The sequence below is a fragment of the Ipomoea triloba genome, chromosome 6 (genome assembly GCF_003576645.1).
Source record: "Ipomoea triloba cultivar NCNSP0323 chromosome 6, ASM357664v1".
Classification (NCBI taxonomy): Eukaryota; Viridiplantae; Streptophyta; class Magnoliopsida; order Solanales; family Convolvulaceae; genus Ipomoea; species Ipomoea triloba.
In genome coordinates, this window is record NC_044921.1 from 12046279 (window position 1) to 12069488 (window position 23210).

The following is a 23210-nucleotide window of genomic DNA, read 5'->3' on the forward strand; positions in this document are numbered from 1 at the left end:
CTTAGACTATGGGAGTTCAAAGGCTAAAAATTTTGTAAAGCAGGTTACTGAGATTCAAGAAGAAGTAAAAGCCAGACTGAATTCCACCAATGCCAAAAAAAAGCTCAAGCTTGATGGATTCTGAATGTTATACGTAAAATGGAAAGAAGAATGAAGAGAAGTGTTTCATTATTGTTGTGAGCAAAAGATCAGTCGTATTACAGAGTGGGTGATGGTTTATATACATGATTGGTTACTGGGCAGCAGTTGTAACTGCTTGACCTAAAGCATAAGATTTTTCAAAGCCATTTGAATTACAATGTGATGCAAGTGGCGTGGGCATAGGAGCAGTACTCTCACAAGGTGGAAGGCCAATAGCTTTTTATAGCGAGAAGTTAAGCTCAGCACGTGAAAAGTGGTCCACTTATGAGCAAGAATTGTATGCTGTTGTTCGGGCTCTTCACACTTGGAGGCACTACTTACTCTCTCAAGATTTTGTCATATATACAGACCATGAAGCACTTAAATATTTTCGGAATCAAAAGCACATCAACCGTATGCATGTCAGGTGGTCTTCCTTCCTAGAACAATTTTCTTTTGTTGTCAAACATAAGTCCGACGCCCTAAATCGGGCAGCAGATGTCCTTAGTCGCAGGAGAAATTTATTGGTCATCATGCAAGAGGAGGTTATGGGTTTGACCAGCTCAAGGATTTATATGTTGAGGATGAGGATTTCAAGCAAATTTGGGAGCAAGTTCAACTTCATGCTCCATTACTAGACTTCTATGTGTCTGAAGGATATCTTTTCAAAGGAACAAAGTTGTGTATTCCTAGAACCTCTCTAAGAGAAAAATTGATTAGGGACTTGCATGCAGGTGGTTTAGCAGGTCATTTTGGTCGAGATAAGACAATTGCCAGTCTTGAAGAGAGATTTTACTGGCCTCAGCTAAAGAGAGACGTAGGACTGTTTGTGAAACGTTGCATTGTTTGTCAAAGAGCAAAAGGACATTCCCAGAATACGGGGTTGTACATGCATCTACCAGTTCAAGAAGATATATGGGAAGATTTATCTATGGACTTTGTTCTCGGACTTCCAAGAACACAATGTGGTGTAGATTCTGTCTTTGTGGTTGTGGATCGATTCTCAAAAATGGCACACTTTATCCCCTGCAAAAAGACATATGATGCCGTTCACATTGCTCGATTATTCTTTCAGGAGATTGTTCGCCTCCATGCAGTTCCAAAATCCATTACTTCTGATCGGGATTCAAAGTTTCTATCACATTTTTGGACAACCTTGTGGAAAAGATTTGATGCTAGCCTTAAATTCAGCAGCTCGGCACACCCACAGACAGACTGGTCAAACTGAGGTAACAAATCGCTCCCTGGGAAATCTCATACGTGGTATTTGTGATGAACATATTAAACAATGGGATTTTGCTTTGGCTCAAGCGGAGTTTGCCTATAATAGCAGAGTACATTCTGCCATTGGACATTCACCGTTCTCTGTTGTCTACCGAAAGCAACCCATGCATGCAGTTGATTTACTTCGACTTCCACAAAATGAGAATGAGAGTTTAAACTTAGACTATGGGAGTTCAAAGGCTAAAAATTTTGTAAAGCAGGTTACTGAGATTCAAGAAGAAGTAAAAGCCAGACTGAATTCCACCAATGCCAAAAATAAAGCTCAAGCTTGATGGATTCTGAATGTTATACGTAAAATGGAAAGAAGAATGAAGAGAAGTGTTTCATTATTGTTGTGAGCAAAAAGATCAGTCGTATTACAGAGTGGGGTGATGGTTTATATACATGAGTTGGTTACTGGGCAGCAGTTGTAACTGCTTGACCTAAAGCATAACAGATTATGACATCATCCTTTAACAGCTAACAGCTCAGCTCTACTTAATCTGTTTTATTTCATCACCCTCCAATACCCCCCCCCCCCCCGTAAACTGGAGCATGCATGTCTTGTATGCCCAGTTTAGAAACGAAAGCCTGGAACATCGCTGTAGGAAGGGGTTTGGTGAGTCCATCAGCGACTTGATTCAACGTTGAGACAGCTAGAAGCTTGATGAGCCCTTGGTTAACCTTTTCGCGAACTAGGTGACAGTCAATGTCGATGTGCTTCGTTCTCTCATGAAATACGTGGTTTTCCGCTATGGCTATCGCGGATTTGCTATCACAGAAAATTGTAGCAGGTTTGAGTGAGTGTACTTGAAGATCATTCAGCAAGGAAGTGAGCCATTGAACCTCGCAGGTAGTAGCTGCCAGGGCTCGATACTCGGCCTCAGAAGATGATCGTGAGACCGTCACCTGCTTCTTTGATCTCCAGGATATGAGAGCAGATCCGAAGAAGACGCAGAAGCCAGTGATGGATCTACGGGTTTCCATGCATGCCGCCCAGTCTGAGTCGGAGAAGACGTTAAGCTGCATGGCGTCATTTTTCGGGTAGAACAGACCTTGACCCGGAGCTTTCTTTATGTAACGGAGCACCCTGTGTGCCGCAGCAAGATGTTGATCAGTGGGAGCATTAACGTATTGGCTCAACTGTTGTACCGCAAAGGAGATGTCGGGCCTTGTTGCGGTTAGGTACAGCAGTCTTCCCACAAGCCGCCTATAGCTGCCGATGTCAGATAAACTGGTTCCACCATCTTTACCTAGGGGATGACCAGGAACCATTGGTGTGCTGACTAGCTTCGAATTGATGAATCCTGCCTCATTTAAAATGTCCAAGGCATATTTGCGTTGGCAAAGATTTAGATCGTCATTACTCAAGTGAGCCTCAATTCCCAGAAAATACCCCAGTGAGCCGAGATCTTTGATCCTAAAGGTTTTGTCCAGAAACATTTTTAAACCTTGAATGAGTTGCATGTCGGGGCTGGTGACCAAAATGCCATCTACGTATACAAGGATTGCAATGAAAGTGGCTGCACATCCTCTGGTGAATAGAGAGGGATCCAACAGAGACTGTTTAAATCCTTCTTGAACAAGAGCAGAGCTTAATTTCGTGTTCCACTGGCGACTTGCCTGTTTTAGGCCATAGAGTGAATGTAGTAACTTGCACACTTGTCCTGGTTTATCCCCTTGAAACCCCGGGGGAAGAACCATGTAAACCTCTTCGTTCAAATCATCATGAAGAAACGCGTTGTTGATGTCAAGTTGATGAACATGCCATGCCCGGGAGGTTGCCATGGCTAGGAATGTTTGGATAGTCGTTATCCTTGCCACGGGCGAGAAGGTTTCGATGTAGTCCACCCCCAGTTGCTGTGTGTACCCTTTAGCAACTAACCTTGCCTTGTAGCGTTCCACTGTTCCATCAGCTTTGAGCTTCACTTTATAGACCCATTTGCACCCAATTGGGGATTTTCCGGGTGGCAGATCGGTTAGTACCCAGGTGTTGTTGTCCTACAAGGCCTTGATTTCAGCAGACATGGCTTCTTTCCAGCAAGCATTTTTGATAGCTTGGTTGTAGGATTTCGACTCATCAGCAGAGGTTACAACCATAGAGAAAACCAAATGAGGTTGAGATAGGTTATCATATGATATGACTTTAGATAAAATATGAGGAGATGGACCTTCTTTGATGGTTGTGTCACAATAGTAATCTTGCAGTTTGGAAGGGGCACGGCAAGCTCTGTCAGATCGTCTAGGCTGCTCAGAGGGAATGACACCAGGTTGCTCTATTGGAGCATTCTCATAGCTTGCACTGGTATTGTCATCAGCTGTCGAACTCTGCTCATTAGCATATTCAGACTCAGGGGTGTTATGCTGCTGTGACATTTCACGAATAATGGGACTCTGATGTGGCTGCCCAAGACTTTCAGAATCCGGTACTGGCTGGACATGTGCTTCTATCTCCAAAGATGTGGGAATATTCGGGAGAGATGGATCCGGGAGTTCCTTTTTCTGAGATTCAGAATCTTTTACAGCCATGAGAAATTGATCTTCGTGAAAAATGACATCCCTGGATACAAAAATGGAGCCATCATTTAGATCATAAATCATATAACCTTTTGTGCCTGAAGGAATACTAATGAATATGCCTTTTCGGCCACGAGGAGCCATTTTGTGTCTGTTTGTTGAGAGAGTAACAGCGTAGCACAAACAACCGAAGATTCTGATGTTGTCAAGACTTGGAATGATTCCATATAGACGTTGATAGGGGCTGGACCCGTTGATAATTAGAGATGGTATCCTGTTTATAAGAAAGACAGCATGCATCACGCAATGCCCCCGGAATTCCAATGGCAATTGGGCTTGAAACCGAAGAAAACGAGCCACATTCAAGATATGTTGGTGCTTGCATTCTACAATGGCGTTTTGTTGAGGGGTGTTGACACATGATGTTTGGTGAATTATGCCATTTTCTGAAAAGAAATCATTCATTTTGAACTCGCAACCATTATCACTTCGAAACACTTTGATTCAAACCCCAAATTGTGTGAAAACATATGCATGAAAGTTTTTCACAAATTGTCTCGTTTCACTTTTGTTTCTCATCAGATGAATCCATGTGAAGCGAGAGTAATCATCGACTATGGTTAAGAAATAAAAGTCACCCTTTAAGGAGCAAATCGGGAAAGGCCCCCAAATGTCAAGATGCACAAGATCAAAAATATGTTCTGAACATGTAAGACTTAAAGGAAAAGAAGAGCGTTTCTGTTTTGCATAATGGCATACATCACAAACCAAATTCTTACAACTAGGGACATCAAGATTCTTGATCAGGTGCATTTTATTCACTGGAAAATGTCCAAGTCGTTGGTGCCATGTCTCCAAAGAAGTACACTGCATGGCATAGCATTTGTTAGGTAAAACTGGTGATTCCTTGAGTAGATACAGTCCCTTTTCTTCCTTAGCTAAACCATCTATCAGTCCATGATTCCCCTGAGTTAAGCACTGTCCAAATGTGAATATCAGTTTGTAGGAGGTATCTTGCAACAACTTACTTACTGAGATAATATTGAATTTGAAAGAAGGGATGTGTAAGGCTTCTTTCAACCAAAGATTGTTGGCAAGTTTAACATCACCTATGTGTTTGACATAAATACACTGTCCAGTAGGCAAGTTTACCTTGACCTCATCAACATTGTGATAGTTAGATAGATAATCCATAGAGCATACAATATGATTGGTAGCTCCCGAATCAAGAATCCATGTTGAGGAACAGAATGAAATAGAATTCACAGAGTTTAGGATCGACTTGCCTTCATCAATTTGTTCATCAAATTTAGGTGTCAAGGCAACCGCGGATGTGGTGCTCGAACTGGATGATATGGAAGATTGAGTACGGTTGGCTCCGGTTTGTGTCTACACCATGGGTAGTAGCTGTTGTAACTGTTCAGCAGTAATTCCCAGATCACCGCTGGTGGCAGTGAGCTGCTGTTTTCCATTTGCTTTGTAACCAGGAACCCAGCCAGGTGGATAACCATGCTTTTTATAGCATTTATCCACCGTATGACCATTCATGCCGCAGTGTGTGCATTTAGCCTTCGTGGAATTGAATCTCCTTCCAGTGTATGAGTTTATGGCAGCAGTAATGTTTTCATCAGTTATGGGACCTTGAACAGCATTAGATTGATTGATATCTATATTGCTTAAGTTCAGACTTGTTAGGCTGTTTTGCCTTTCAATCTTCTCGGCCATAACAAAGACTCTATACACCTCCGGTATAGGATCCATGACCAACACATTAGATTTCAAGCTATTATAATCATCATTTAGACCTTGTAAGAATCTGATTACCCGATCAGTCTCCCTTTCTCTCAAGATCTGTTCAATGAGATCACATGAACATTTAGGATTGCATTTACATACCGGAGGTGGCCTCATAGTGTTTAGTTCCTCCCACAGTGTTCTGCTCTTAGTGTAGTACTCATTAACGGTCATAGCTCCCTGCATCAAGCTATACATCTCATTTTGGAGTATTGAGATACGCTGAGCGTCTTCTTGTGAGAACCGTCTCCGTAGGTCTTCCCAAACGTCTTTGCCTCTGTCGAGATGCATGAGGCTTTGAGCGATCGACGGAAGTACTGATTTGAAGATCCAGGCACAGATCATTAAATTGCATCTTCTCCATGCGGCGAAGTTCGGCTGGCCTATCTCAGGTGCCGGAGTGCTGCCGTCGATCAAGGACCATTTGTTTTTTATCTCTAGGGCGATCCTCATTGATGTCGACCACGTGCCGTAGTTCGAGCTTCCCGTCAATGGCGGACTCACGAGAATCGTTGACGGAATATCATTTGAGCTGAGGAACAGAGCATTCTCTAATTCCTCTGTGTTGAAATTTTGCTGTGGATTCCGCTGCGGAATCATCTCTGGACTGCTTCGGACTGGATTACCGATCGGCGATCGCGTGATCGGAGACGCTGTTCGTGTTCCTGGATTCGTCTCTCCGACGCCGGAAACGGCAGCGGCATAAGAGCGCCTTGGCTCTGATACCATGATGGATTCTGGATGTTATACGTAAAATGGAAAGAAGAATGAAGAGAAGTGTTTCATTATTGTTGTGAGCAAAAAGATCAGTCGTATTACAGAGTGGGGTGATGGTTTATATACATGAGTTGGTTACTGGGCAGCAGTTGTAACTGCTTGACCTAAAGCATAACAGATTATGACATCATCCTTTAACAGCTAACAGCTCAGCTCTACTTAATCTGTTTTATTTCATCACCCTCCAATAAAGCTGACAAATGTCCCCGCCGCCAAGTATTTGCAGTAGGAGATGAGGTTATGGTCTTCATTCGAAAGGAAAGAGTACCCGCAGGAACATTCCACAAGTTAAGTCCCAAGAAATATGGCCCTTTTAAGATTATTAAGAAAATCAATGATAATGCTTACATTATTGATTTACCAAATGAGTGGAAAATATATTTATTAAGAAAATCAATGAGATACGACGTCGATTTATTTCGAACAGCCGATGTTGTATCTCTTTTTCTTTTTAAATAATAATAGCATACGACAGGTGAGATAGATGGTGACGGGAACAAAGATCTGATCGATCACCACTCATGAGAACAAAGTTTTGAAAATTTTGTTAATATTTGAGACAACAAATAAGATGAATCGGTGACAGAATCAACTCAACAAGAATTTTTTTTTTTTTTTTAAGCCTAAATTTCCAGATTAACAAAAAGTGGGAATATCTGTTACCTTCAAGAGGGTTCCACATGCCTAACCAGGCCTTGAGATTTTGATAACAAAAAAGTGAGAGAGCTATGAGAGTGGAAGAGGGAGAAGAAAGATTCTCTTGTTCCTAGACATCATCACCATCGTCATTGAAGCTGCTGTTCCTGGATCCGCAGTGATCGCAGTTCCACACGCTTATGTAGTAGCCTGGATTTACACTAATGAGAAATACATCATGGTCCCATGCTGTCATATTGATCCATCAATTTGATGATGGTTACCAAATAACCATGAAAATTTAAAAAATATGTTGAATATATTATCAGTAGTTTATATATATCACTAATTAAATCAAAGTACAATCTGCATATATAATCAATAATCAAATATAAAGAGTAACTACCCCATAAACCCAAACTATAGCATACATATATAATTTTAAAAAGTTAAAATTAAAGTACACAAAACATAGTAGCAGCCAAACACCAAGACACCCATAGCTATACACAGATTCCATACCATTAATATCAACTGTTTGATACAATACACCGCATACATAAACATAGACATAAACAAAAAATTTGAAAATAAAAACACCAATAATCAAACACTTATCCAAATCTTATACACTTGTCGAATCTTATACACTTGTCGACTTTGATGATTGGATCAGACTTAGCAATTGGAACCCAACCTGCACTTTTGTTTAAAAAAAAAAAAAAAAACTATTTATTAGAGTGCCTAACACTATAAATATCATCAATATAATGATTTATATATCCACAAGTTTAAAAAATATATTTAACCTAAAAAATAATATCAGTCCCACATTTGAAGATTCGTTTTTAATTAATTTGTATAGGATGTACTTGGTGATAAAGAATGCATTGGATGTCAAACATCATCATTATGCCAACTACACGTGGTTCAAGAGATCCTAGTAAATAAAAACATAAAAACATAGAAAAAAATAGACATTAGAGGATATATATATATATATATATATATATATATATATATATATATATATATATATATATAATAAGGTTCCGGATCAAGTGAGAACCTATCATTAGGTGAGGACCCTGTGGACTAATCCAGATCATCCATTTGGACTGATCTAACGGCTATGAATGCAATTGCATAACAAAGTGGGGGAGATGCACAACATTCATACTATGAATACACAACAAACTAAGACCGAATGCACAACAAACTGAGAACGAATGCACAAAAAACTGAGAACGAATGGACAACAAAATGAGTACGAATGCACAACAAACTGAGTGCGAAAAATTAAATCTATTTCATATAATTAATCACAACCACTGAATTATTTAAATCAAATGATCAGATTAATCTAGTACTCACCTAACTATAGGTTCTCATTTGATCCTTAATCTACATAATATATATATATATATATATATATATATATATATATATATATATATATATATATATATATAGAGAGAGAGAGAGAGAGAGAGAGAGAATTGTAATTTATGCCCCTCCATAATATACCAATTATTAATGTCACTCCTGAATTATTAGTGGTGTAAATGTTGCCCTCAAGTTTTAAAAACGGTATATATATTTTTAAAAATTGAGGGCAACATTTACATCACTAATAATTCAGGAGTGACATTGATAATTGGTATATTATTGAGGGCATAAATTACAATTTTTCATATATATATATATATATATATATATATATGACCAAATGAGTCCACTCTTTCCCATGAGTGTGTTGGACAAATCTAGACCATTGAATACTTGAGATTAATGGCTTTGAATTCATCAACTGTGCAACGTGCACTTCACTTGTACAGTGGCAAACTCTAAGCCATTGTTGATCTCAAGCATTCAACGGCCTAAATATGTTCATACGGACTCATGGGAAAAGATCGACTCACCTCAACAATGACCTATATATATATATATATATATAGATACACACACACCCGTTCAGAATAGTACTTAGATTTGCTCTTTTTTTTCTTTTTTTCTTTTTTTTTTTTTTGCCTTTCTAATACAACATCAAATAAAGTCTTAAGGAAAATGATTTTGTATATCCAATAAAAAGAAAGTCTTAAGGAAAATGATTTTGTATATCCAATAAAAAGAGGGTCACATTTGTGTAACACCATCTCGCGGACCCTTATCCGTGAGACGGTGTCGAGTCAATAAAAAAGTTTAATAAAAATGTAATACTAATTAGAAATAAAGTGTTTGAAAAAATGTAATACGTTTTAAAATATGTAAAAATATTATATTTTTCATCAAAAGATATACATATTCCTTTATAAATAATTTAGTTGAGCCATGCTGAAGTTATTGCATAAAATCTTACTTGAGCCATGCTGAAGACATAGTTTGAAGCATTTGCATCTTTAACTTCATCCCCTTTAATCACGTGGTTTAAAAAGTGGGTGTAAGTGCATCTTCAGATTTTCATCATCCCATTGCAGTTGATTCCACCAATTTTGTTCTCCCCTTATTGACTGAATATTCTCTGCACTTTGGACACTAAGAGGCAACTTCAGCAACATACTGCATTCCCCCACTATAAGCTCCTCTAGACTGTTCCATGATTCATCTGCTTTGCATATTTGTTCTAGTGCAGGAAGTCCGTCCAAATTTAAGGATTTCAACATTGGCACAAAGTTGTTTGTGGATGTGTTTTTGAACACTTCTGACAACTTCTTACATCTGACTATCTCGATTGATTCCAGTTTTGCAAGTTTGTGAAGAGTTCCATCCATTTTCAATAGATTTTCCAATTGATTACAATCATAAACGACTATTAATCTAAGCTTGGTGAAACGCAGTCCAAGTAAATTGCTGAAATCTGAAATGCTTTCTAATCCGGTCAAGTGATAAAAAACCAAGGACCTCTAAGTTAGGAATCAAGTCACATCCTTGAGATGACCGCTTGACAGGGATGCAACAGCCAACTATTGTTAAGCTCTTCAAGTTAAGAAATGGACCAAGGGTAACGCTGCTCCTAACCATGTTGTCAAGCATGAGATCAACTCCCTTACACTCCCTAATTTGGCAGGAAAATGCATGTACTAATAGCCATCCAATTGATTCATCTCCTGAGAAAAGAAAGCCAGAGAAGAACACAATCTTCGCATTGGGTCGATATTGTCCATATGATCTCTTATGATCAGGACTCACATTAACAAAGAAGCTGTTAATTCTCCTGAGCCAAGAAACATGTTCAGCAGTGGCATGAGAAATGTCTTCCAAGTCAATCTGAAAGGAAATTAATTGATTTAAACAGAGCAACTTCTCAAATGGTACATATTCGTCATTTACTTTCATCATTCCCCATTTGATAGCACTGCCCTTCATGTTTAGAAACTCCAAATTACATAAGTTAGATAGTTTTTCACTAGAAATTTTCCACAACTTAGAAGTGCGAGATAAGTCTAACCGCCGTAGGTTCGTTAGCTTTTCAAAGTCTTCTGGCAATTTAGTGATAGCAGAGCCAAAGCAATTAAGAACTTGCAACATTCCAAGTGTGGCCAAGGATGGTAACTCAAACAATTCATGACAATTTTGTAAAAAGAGAGCTCGAAGTTCACCAAGTTGAAGAAGTGAGTGTGGCAGGAATTGTATTTTGGTGTCACTCAAGTCCAAAATTCTTAACATTTGAAATCCTTGTAAAAATGTGTTTGGTACTTCCAAAAGTCTCCTGTTACCTTGCAAAAATAAAGTGGATGCTTCTGCACATTGTATGTTGCAGTTTGGGAGAAATTCTATATCGCTCTCCATAAACGACACTCTCTTCACTCTCTCAGAACAATTGAATAACTGTTGTGATATTTGCACCCCGCTAATTCCAGCTTTGTTAATAGATTTACACCCTTCCTCTAAGGATTTTGCTATCCATACCCCAACATCACGAACTACATCATGCATCTTTACATGATTAAAACGTTGACCTCTTTCCAACAAACAGGAGTCTTTTAAGTAGTCAACAATACGTACAACTTCATTCTGTTGTTGCTCAAAGTTTTGCTGCTCATCAATTAAACCTTCAGCTACCCAATATTGGACTAGCTTATAAGTATCAATTTCAAAATCCTCTGGGAATAGGCAGAAAAACAAAAAACAAGATTTCAATTGCTGACCTTGTAAGGAATCATAGCTCCACTTAAGGGGTTTGTAAACCTTCTCTTCAACACCTCTAATATGAGACGGCTCTGATTTTTGCAAGGCATGTAATGCGCATTGCCACAACCTAATCTCTCTCTTTTTCCTCAATGATGCCCCCACAATAATTAGTGCAAGGGGTAATCCATCGCATTCTTCAACAATGGCCTCTGCCATGGGCTTAATTTGGTCATCATCCACCACTTCCTCCTCCACAGTTTCATGAAACAACTTCCATGCTTCTTCAGGATGCAAGCGGCCCATTTCCAAGTCAATGTCAGTCAACATTTGTTGACAAACATTAAAATCTCGGGTGGTTAGTATGATTTTGCTGCCACTATGTTCATTTGGTCGAGGAATCCCCACAACATCGAGATTGATTTCTTCCCATATATCATCCAGAATTAGAAGAAATCTTTCGCCTTTAAGTTTGTTGTACAAAAGACTGGCCATACTTTCCTTATTCATCATATGCTGCAATTTCAACCGCTCAGCAATTTTTGATTGGACGCTTTCCACTGTTGCGTTTCGAGTTACTACAACCCATATTACGATGTTGAAGATTGGATCATTGGTGAGCTGATTATTCAAATTCTTGACAAGAGTAGTCTTGCCCACACCTCCCATGCCCCAAACACCAATCCTCTTATACTCTTCACTTTTCAACAGATCCATCATCTTGGCCAAATTTCTAGATGCTGTGGGTTGACCTTTGATTGATGTCACTTCAATATACTGAACTGGCCTTGCCACAGGAACAACACCCACTATCATGTTCTCAAAGGATTTGCCTTCTTCAATAAGTTGTTTTGCTTTCAAAATCTGTTTGGCTATGTTGTTGCTCAATTTGTAGTGCAGTGAACGTGAACAACAAGAAGTGGCATCACTTGTAATGCCACTTTCTGTCACAGTTGACCGCAAAGAATTGAAATTGTTCTCCAATTCTTCAACTTTGCTTAACCAATCTTGAACTTGAGTTGTCGGTAACAGATGCTGCAGCTGCTCATCATCTAGCCCATTTCTCAAGCGAGATTTGAGAGCCAATACGAGTGTTATGTCTCTCTCAAGATGATTGTAATTTGAATGGATCTTAAAACGATTCTTCATTGCAGCATAGATGGATCCAAATACAACTTTAAAAGGTTCAATTAGAGCTGAACCAATGATCGAGGCCACAGCTTCCATGGCAATGTATTGAGTACACAGGAATGCAGAAATTCAAGAATTTGTGACAAAATTTGAGAGGACTTTTTTTTCTCTTTTGAGGGATGATTATTGAGTATTAATGAGCAACAGAAAGTCTTAGTATAATAATTTAATTTTATTGCAATGAGAATGGTGGATGACAGTTAAAGTGTGGGTCCAAGAGTTACGTTGATGCGAATGATAAACAATAAAAATATAGGGACAAGTAGCCTATCAAAAAATTTCACAACCTGTTTAGCTATGTTGTTGCTCAATTTGCAGTGCAGTGAACGTGAGCAGCAAGAGGCGGCGGCATCACTTGGAATTGTAGGGAAGATTAATGGAAAGAATCTTGTACACAGAACAACTCTGTTTAGCTGTGTCCTGTAATGCTATAACACTAGGCGACCTTGTACACAGAACAACTCGTATGTGTATATATATAGGACCGTATCTGAGCATCATGTGCGACCGCACAGGGCCCTTAATTTTTGGAGGCTCCATATCTAAAAATATATATTTATATGTATATATAGTTTACAAATATTTAGGCTAAATGTATGAGGATTTGACCAATTTGTAACAGGATGAAATTGAGTCCAATTGACAATTGCTTCAAAAACTCTCTCTCTCTCTCTCTCTCTCTCTATATATATATATATATATATATTCCTAATCCAAAAAAGATGTCAATTCCGTTTCGCAATTATATTTCATAAATCATAATCCCACATCTCAATTAGACAATTAGAAAATTCTCAATTCTCAACCCTATAATATACGGCAATACCATAACGAAATTCGACAATTCAACAATTCCCAATTTACAATTCGGTAATTTCTTAGATCGCAAACCGCAACTCAACTAATTCTTCAATTCTTCTTGAAACAGATGATCAGTTGTTTTCCAAATGCTACTATTGCATACCAAATATTATTGACTATCCCGATTACTATTGCCTTCTGCAGAAAGGAGTTTTTCAAAGTTGAAATTGTTAAAATCTTACTTATGATCAAGTATGTTGCAAGAGAGACTCAATGGATTAGCTTTAATTTCCATTGAAAATGAGCTTTTGGAAGAAGTTGATATCAAAAGTTTGATTGATGATTTTAATTTGCGTCTAAATGTGCACGATGCATGTCACTTTTTAAATAAAATTCTATGTATTTTTTATACAATATTTATGTTTTGATATAATTTTTTAACAACTATTATTTATATATAGAAATTACTCGAAAAAGGGCCCAAATTAATATATGGCACAGGGCCCCAATTTTTATTGGAACGGCCCTATATATATATATATATATAATGGCAAAAACTTGTGCGAGACCGTCTCACCATGAGACGGGTCGAGTCAAGATGCAAGTATAACACTTATATGAACAAATGTCATACTTATATGCTCAAATGTAATACTAATCAGGAATAAAATTTTTGTTACTTATAAGGGTAAATGTAATACTTTTAAGGAAAATACAATACTTTTACATTTTGATTTTAAAGTATTACATTTTTCTACAAAAGTATTATATTTGCCCTTATAAGTAAGGAGCACTTGTCAACATTACTTATTATGAAAAATGTATTACTTTTTCTCTTATAAGTAACAAAAATTGTATTCTTATTAGTGTTATATTTGAGCACATAAGTATGACATTTACACATATAAGTATGACATTTGCATGGTGCTTTGACCCGACCGACCCGCCTCACGAATAAGGATCCGTGAGACGGTCTCACACAAGTGTGACCCATATATAAAAGCTCAGACTTTGAAGAATGTAGGGAGGAAGAATATGATTTGTAGTGTGTTTCTCAGCATGGGGAAGGTCTGTTTATATACTAGCAAATATAAAAGATCTCCCCTTATGTCAGTCACAAAATGCAGAGGGCATGAAGCCACGTACGTATCACACAAACTGGACATGCATGAAAGTAGGGTAGATGACTGACTGGGTTCCACCAAAGCTTTTGAATGTTTCCCAACAATCCCCCACACATTATTTAAAAGGTAAAGGCGGGATAAGACAACGTTTGAGCTAAAGTTGCAAGAGTTAACTCTTATGTCAGGGTCTACGACTTGAACTGACATGCAACAACATTAAGTAATTTACTATCCGAGAGTGAATTGCTTCTCGAACTCGCCTGATAACTAAATTTTGAACTTAAGTGTGCCGAATAACTCAAGCTTTATCCAGTCAAATCTATTGACCTCGAAATTCCCTATCTAGTCTATCTCATCATAGACCTTAACTCTGTCAAGTCTATATCGACATAGACCACCCATTCAGGTTACAGAGTGTATACTCATAGTTTAGGTGTAAGTCTTTCCATGACTTCTTTTGACCACGGATGTGGTGTCATCATGAATTCCTTACCTCGTTTGGTTTTAAATCCATCTCCCTTGAAGTTTCAAGGATGGCCTTTCGATTTAGGCCTTTTGTGAGAGGATCTGCTATATTCCTCTCAGATTTCACAAACTCCATTGTGATTACCACATTCAAAATTAGCTGTGATACAGACTCATGTCTTACTCTTATGTGTCTTCTCTTTCCATTATAGACACTATTTTGTGCAACACAGATCGCTGTCTGTGACTATATATATATATATATATATATATATATATATATATATTGAAGGGTTCAGTTGTGGGTATAGCTTCTCGTGCGGTTACGCACCTTAAGCATTAAAACGGCGCACCTTATGTAAACAAATCACGCACCTTAAGCACACAAAAAAAACACCTTAAGAACACAAATCACACACCTAAAGTTTTTAAATGGTGCACCTTCAATACACAAATCACACACCTTAAGCACACAAACAAAGCACCTTAAGAACACAAATCACACACCTAACGTTTTTAAACGGTACACCTTCAATACACAAATCACACACCTTAAGCACACAAACAAAGCACCTTAAGAACACAAACCACGCACTTAAAGCTTTAAAATGGGTCACCTTAAGTTTCAACGATGACGCACCTTAAGCGTTCAAATGGCGCAAATTAAGTACATAAACCACGCAACTTAAGAACTTTAAGTTTCAACAACTCACGCACCTTTAGCATACAAATCATGCATCTTAAGCTTCAAGTTGAGACACCTTAATTTTGAACAATTACTCACATTAAGCACACAACCCAGGCACCTTAAGCACAAACCGACGCACCGTAAGCACAAAAACCACGCACCGTAAGCACAAAAACCACGCACCTTAAGAAGGAAAACCACTCACATTAAATGTGACCTAAATGCAAAAATTACCCAAATTGCCACAACATTTTTTTAAAGGAATAATGTCCAAATTGGCCAATGAATGTAACCTGAAGGTGCAATTAGGCCATTGAATGAAAAAAAAAAAAGTGTAATTAGACCACTGAACACTCTAAATGCATGCAATTTTACCTGATAGCAGGTCACCATCTATTTCTTCAAGTTATAATTAAATTTAATTTAATTTAATTTAATAATTAATTTAATAATTTTTTATTAAAAAGCTAAAAAATAAATATAAAAAAATAAAATAAAATCGCGGCGTGATAAGTGCTCATTTGTCTATATTTTCCTCCCTTTCACTAAGCTATTTTTCTTATAGATCATTCCAAATTTAAAGAGATTGAGACTAATTTGTGGTTATTTTGCAAGGATTTTGGTTTGGAAAGCATTGGAAGCAAAGAAGAGGATTTTCATGCATTTTAGATGCATTTGGAGTTAATGGGAGTCAATGAGAAGCTATGGAGATGGGTGCAACACTTCCAAGGGAGCCTAAGAGTTCTATTTCCAATGATATTGGTCATTTGGGCAAACTAAAACAAAAGAGAAGCAAAAGGTAAAAGTGTTGAAATTTCTGCACGTCGACTCTTAGTGATTGAACGATATCTCGGCCTATAAATATGAAAATTGAGTGATTCTTGTGCCATTTGAATGAAGAATCAAAGGTCTACAACTCTCATGAAGACATTACATCTTAAAAGGGAAGACAAAGGGGTCAAAATCGTCCAAACTTTCAGATTTTGTCCAAATCTGCCACTGTTCGGTATTTTGATCTTATCTCAGCCTAAGAATGTCCAAATGAGGTGATTCTTGCACCATTGGAAATCCAACTTGAAGGGCTACAACTTTGTGGAAGACCACAAAGGCTAATGAAGTGCTTTTGAGGGTGAAAAATAGCATAAAAGTGAAAATAGTTGCACAGAATTCTGAGAAATGTATTGTAAATCACTCAAAGTCATACGGCCATGCATATGGCCGTATGTGAGGTCGTATGGCACCGGCTCTGTTAAGTATTTAAGCTCTTTTTGAGCATTTTGAACTCGGTTTTGACCCATAGTTGAACCCTAGACACTCCCATTCACTCCCTTTCATATTTTTAGGTTAGATTAGGCTTTGATCTATGTTTTATTAACACTTTTGGAGCTTGTAATCTTGGATTTGAAGCTTGGATTTCAAGATTCCACCACCCATTTCAATAGAGAAGCTTTCTTTCCTTTATCTCTTTTCTTTTGCAAGATTAATGTTTAGTACTTGTGTTTTGGTGTTCTTTATGCTATTTGATCATGAGTAGTTAGTTTTTGGGCTTGAGTTAGGGTTGTATTATTTATTTTGATGCTTAGCTTGTAATTATTGTGAAAAAGGGGAAGAAACTCATTTAGGGTTCTTGAGTTTGAATTGGGGTTATTTCTATCTTTCAATGATTAATGTACAATGCTTAGTCCTTTTTTTTGTCTTTTCTTTTCTTTCTTTTTGTTTGTTTTTATTGTTGAAGGAATTAAATATCTTACCTTGATTGAGTTTTGGTTGAAGGATCTTTATTGTGTGTATTTACTCTTAATTGAAAAAAGAAGAGCTTTCACCACTCAATCAAGAACTTTCACCATGGATGGGTATGCATTCCAAGGAGGATATTATGATTGTCAATCTTATGAGGACAACCAATATGATGGATATGGAAATCCTTGCACAACTCAAGCCCCACCTTCTAACCATTACTATGATGCCCAATCTCAATATTTTCATCCACCACAATTCCACCCCCAAAAATCATACTCTCAATACACTTCAAACTACCAAAATCCTTATCCACCACAACCTTACTAAGACTCATGTTATTTTTCCCAACCATCCCACCAAAATTCCTTCCCACAACCTTCACAAGATTTCAATCCACCACAATATCCTTACCCACCACAAGATTACTCTCCAAATCCATACCCCTCACCCATTCATTACACACCATAAGCTTAGAACACAAACCACACACTTAAAGTTTTTAAATGGTGCACCTTCAGTACACAAACTACGCACCTTAAGCACACAAACAAATCACTTTAAGAACACAAACCATGCACCTAAAGTTTTAAAATGGTGCACCTTAACTTGCAACACTGACGCACCTTAAGCATATAAACCACGCACCTTAAGAAGGAAAGCCACGCACCTTTGCGGTTAGTAAACTTAGCAGGTATACTAGTGAGGATTATGAGATACTTAAGGTATACTCGTGATCTCGGACTGCACTATGCGAGATATCATGATGTACTTGAAGGGTATAGCGACGCTAGCTGGATATCAGACATTAAGCATTCTAAATCCACAAGTGGTTATGTGTTTACACTAGCCGGTGCAGTCATTGCATGGAAATCTTCCCAGCAAACAGTAATAGCCAGGTCCACGATGGAATCTAAAATGATTGCCTTGGACATGTGTTGTGAAGAGGCTGAATGGCTACGCCATTTTCTGGAAGATATTCCTAGTTGAGAAAGACCTGTACCTCCAATCTGCGTGCATTATGATAGTCAAGCAACAATTGGGAGGGTTCGGAGTCATATGCACAATGGTAAGTCTAGACATTTTCATCGTAGACATAATACCATTAAACAACTTCTCGCAACTGGTGTTGTCTCGATTGACTATGTAAGGTCAATAGACAATATAGTGATTTTCAAGAATCATATTCCTACAAACATTCCCTACTCTCGTAAGTGAACCTGAAGGTCGTGATATGCGGTCTAAGAGAATTGACGATTGAGAGACGAGTCTAGGAATATGCTAACCCGTGGACTCCTTGCTTGAACAGTTGCCAAATATCATATTAGACAAGTATTGACAAGTTTGTGCACAAATCCATCAACACAAGAATACAAAACGTCTCACAAAAAAAAAAAAAAAGAACTCTAAATTGGGTTTCAAACCCTTTTATGCAATATGCATCAAATAGGCATCAAACACAATATACACCACTATTCAACCCCTACACTAAACTACTCACTCATAATAAAGATGAAAAACACAAGAACAATCATTGTAAACATCATCTAACAATATATAAAGAAAATAGATAAAGAAATAATCCTTCAACAAAGTAAAAATTCACAAGATAAAAACAATAAACACAAGATAAAGATAACTAGACTAAGAATCACAAAATACAATTTGATAATGTAAGAACACAAAAAGGAAAGATAAAAATAACCTAATCTGGAAATTCTTCCCTACAACTACTATTCATTAGCTGCTCTCTCTTGCCAAATCAAGAAAAAGATTTATTTATAGGGCAGATATTATAGGGTTTCGACGCACTAGTATCGCACGGGCGTGTCACTACCTGTGCGGGTGCACTGGCAAGGCACGGACATAGAGTGCCCATGCGGGTGGCAGCCTCAGCTAGTGCGTAATGCACCGATGGCACACGAGTGTGCCACCGCCTGTGCGTAGTCTTGCCTCTAAGCAACGAACTCTGTCTTCGCTCATTTTGCGTGTCCTTTCCCTGGATTGCTTCTGTGTTCTCTTTTTCATGCATTTTTGCTTCACTTTGATCAATTTTTGCTTCCTTTTTTTTATTTTCCTCTCTCAAAAGTGTATTTGAGAGTAATTGAGCATAAAAAGCATCGTTTAGTCCAAAACCCAAATAAACACTTTAGAATGTGTGCATAAAAAGAGGCTAAGAGTGGGGTGAAATATAGTTGTCTGTATAAAATAAGAGTCATCAATAACATTTAAAAAAAAAAAATTGTAGGGGTTAATTTTGAACTTTCCTTTGTTAGTTTTTGCATGGTGTTTCCTTATACTTTTTTGCTGCATGATTTTAGGATTTTTTTTATAGTTTCCTTCATTTTCGTCTTGCTTTGTCTTCATTTTCCTTCTTTCCCTTTTTGATTTTCTCCATCACTGGTAGTGACTGTTCGACATGTCTTCAGTTTGGGGGTGTACATCGTAGGCCAGTGAGTCGTGCATTGGTAAGCTAGGTGTGGTGCACTGTAGAACTTTAGATTGTGCATTGGTTGGAGGGCATCGAGTATGCATTTGGGGATTATCTTTTCTTCTTTTTTTTTTTGTTTTTTTGTTTGGGGTACTTGTTAGGGGTGGTGCATCATAGGTTGTGAGGATGTGCATTGTTGTGCTTAGTTATATATACTAGTTATAATACGCGCATTGCGCGTTTAAAATTAATGTCTATCACAAAACTAAAGTAAGTAAATATTAAAATAATTTTTAAATATGAAAATTTAATTAATATAATATAAAAATAAATTTATTCAATAATATAATCAAAATGAGTAGTTTCAACTTGTAATAAAAGTAGTAATTAAGATGAGTATTATATTACTGTAGATAATTAGAATCGAAAATAAAATTCATGTCTTACAATTTTCATATTAAAATAAATTAAATTTTCTTAATGCAATATTGATGAACTAATAAAACTTCAATTATTTTTGTTTAAAGTGATATGATTATAATAGGTTTATTGATGTTGTCGAAGAGTAATTAAAGAGTTATGTGATGAATTTGTCACTTAACATAAACAGACTTGTCACTTTCATTTATATTAAACGTATTGGTTAGCATATTATGTGTTTGCAGTTAATATATTTTATGCATGTAGTTACCATGTTATGTACATATAGTTAATATATTATGTGCCTTCAATTTATTTGCAGACATGCTAATAATTGTTAACAACAGGTATTTCAACTACAAACACATAATCTAAAGTATATTTTGCACTACGGTGCACAATGCAAAGTAGACCCCGGCCCAGTCAATAATATAATTCACCAGTAGGTAAAATGACACTTTTTCCCCTTGAGTTATATGCACACTTTTTTTTTCATGAGTTATATGTTTATATCACTTTTTCCCTGAGTTATTTTCCCCCGAGTTATTCATGTATCCACATTTGCCCACTCAGTTATGTTAAAAGTGGTGATTTTCCTCCTTTTGGCTATGTTTGGCAAACCTAGCTGAAACGATAGCTGGAAGCTGAAAAGTAGCTGAAAGCTGAAAAACTATAAGCTTAAAGCTGAAATCTGAAGAGTTGTTAAACTAGTTGTTATACTTAAAAGTGTTTGGTAAAATTAGCTTTTTGATAAGATGATAAATGTAAAAAGACTAAAAAGGACATCTTCATAAAATTAAAATAGTTTTAAATTTAAATAGGGTTGTTTACATATTAAAATATAAAATAATGAAATCAATATATTTTAATAAAATATAAAGTAAGAACATATATTTAAAAATATAAAGTAAAACAAAATGTTTATAATTCATAAAATTAGTTTATACAAAAAGTAATGTTCAAACGCAATGTCAAATTGAAATTACAACCAAATATATTGATGATAAAAGGCCAAATGGATTTTAATTGAGAGGGGTAAAGATGTCATTTATTTAAAATAATAAGGATAAAGATGGAAAAAGGTTAAAAAGTTACTAGCTTTTTTTTGAAAAGCTACCTAAAGTAGCGTTTTAAAATAAACTCTTATTTTAAGCTACTAGCTTATTTTAAGAACATTACCAAACAGAGCTTATAGCTTATTAGTAGCTTAAAATAAGCTATAAGCTCCTAAATAAGCTCTGCCAAACATAGCCTTTATGTTGGCCATTTTACCCTTAAAAATAAGTACGAAGTATTTCATTTAATTTTCTTCTACAATAAATTATTGCTTATATGTATAAATGACCACGGTGCAGTTCAAATCTAATCTAACACTGTAGCAACTGAGCCGAAACAGTAAAGACGGTTTTGAATAGTACTCATTTTTAACATACTAAATGTTCATTTTTAATGGATTAAATGATCATTTTTATATATTAAAAGTTTATTATTTGATATATTATCAAATAATGAACCTTCATACATTAAAAACTAACCTCCAATATACTACGTAGTAAAAATCATGAATCACATTATACTGCGAATCATAGCCTAGAATATAATTTGCCCACATCTAGTCATAGAAACAATAGACTAGAAGCATTCCAAGAGTTTGTTGGCTTTATCGAAGCTGATAATCTCAGAACTTGGAGCTTTTTGAGGTCCAAACCATAATTTATTACACTATCACAATTTCTCTTCTAGGAAATTTGCCCTCAACGATTTAATGTTATATTCAATTACAAATTACTTCATCATTTTTGTTAAAGATATTCATGGATTATTGATCAATTAAAATTGTAAATTATTATAAAGGGCATAAATGTATACTTATCATTTCAAAGAAAAAAAAAGGGTGCAAAAATTCCAGTCATTGCAAAAATCTACCATCCCAAAACTTGGGCAAATTTTCAAGAAGAGAAAGTACTGAGAAATGGCATTTCTATACAATTGACATCGAGTAACAGGCTAGAAAATGTTTTTGTTACATTCTAGGATCTACAGAACAAACATACATAACCAAATGCGGTTGAACAAATTTCACTACACATCACAAACCAGAAACTATTTTACACTAGCAAAAAATGAAAAAGAATCACAAGAGGAAAAAGAAAAATCAAAATTACCTTGGTTAAATGCGAATGCTTCATCCTGTTAGTGGTTTTGTCAGAGTTAGAAAACCTCCAATTCTGGTTTCCCATTTTCAGAGGTTGTTGCCACTCCCTTCTCTCTAATATAGCACAACGTAAAGCTTCGTTGAATTGAGCAGGAATCTCACGTGCATATGCTAAAAATTCAGCTGGGAATGTAGCCTTTTTGTTGTCCCCGGGGATACGTGGCATCTAGCTTCACTAGTTTACCCCTCGTGAATCAAGAGATCCTTGGATATCAAGGCAATCCTCTGCTTAACACTCTCTGATCGGAGGCTTTCTCCTTTTAACCCCAACTGAAATTCAGAAAAGGGTACTCACCCATAAGAAATTTTGGTGCACAAAAAAGACAGTAAAAGATGATGATCAGTATTGAAAAAGGTGTAAAGGTGCATCTTATCATGGACGGCACTGTATTGTATTGTATTTATTTACCTCAGTTTGGCTGTCAGGTGAAAACCACCTAAGCAGCACCCCAAGGTGCACCACAGCAGGTATTAGCTTAAAAAGCAATGGAGTAGTCACCTGAAGATTTGAAAACCACAAGTGCAAAACTGAGCAATCACAAACAAATAGAACCAAAATCCAAGAAATTTATCCACTTCATATAAACATTATACAATAACACTTGAAATCCTCCAAAAGAAATAGAAGCATCCAAGACTACGAATTCAGGATATTGAATGAAACAAATGCTAATATTTTGATCCTCTTCATTATTCTCTCCCCTGCCCACCTCTCCAAAAAAGAGCATCAAACAGTCATGTGTGCACATATAAGTTATCCATTGATCAAATTTACTCCAAAACTCAAGTACTTAAATCCTAGCAGCTCATAATATGCAATCCATATTTTATATAGCATAAATTAAGTCCTTATGAAGTACTGCAGGAAACTATTGAAAAAAGAAAAAAAAAAAAAAAAAAAAA

General features: G+C 36.7%; 2 protein-coding genes across 3 annotated transcripts in view; both read right to left on the bottom strand.

The window, feature by feature from the left end:
- Positions 1–7607: 7607 nt before the first annotated feature.
- On the bottom strand, positions 7608–12530 carry LOC116022047 (disease resistance protein At4g27190-like). Of its 2 annotated transcripts, none has more exons than XM_031262592.1 (2): positions 9467–12530; positions 7608–7804 (listed from the first exon to the last, which is right to left on the bottom strand). In XM_031262592.1, exon 1 carries the CDS (start codon positions 12460–12462, stop codon positions 9925–9927), a length of 2538 nt encoding a protein of 845 aa, XP_031118452.1. In that variant the 5' UTR covers positions 12463–12530; the 3' UTR covers positions 7608–7804; positions 9467–9924. The 2 variants fall into 2 exon arrangements, with proteins under 2 accessions (XP_031118452.1, XP_031118453.1); XM_031262593.1 differs by having other exon boundaries at positions 7608–7809.
- A 9508-nt stretch (positions 12531–22038) lies between these two features.
- LOC116022647 (K(+) efflux antiporter 6) overlaps positions 22039–23210 on the bottom strand; it is a 10425-nt gene continuing 9253 nt past the window's right edge. Inside the window, exons 19-20 of the mRNA XM_031263433.1 lie at positions 22717–22806; positions 22039–22577 (exon numbers count right to left, since the gene is read on the bottom strand). Coding sequence (XP_031119293.1) covers positions 22488–22577; positions 22717–22806 — 180 coding nt within the window. The 3' untranslated portion in view covers positions 22039–22487. The remainder of the gene's footprint in view (positions 22578–22716; positions 22807–23210) is intronic.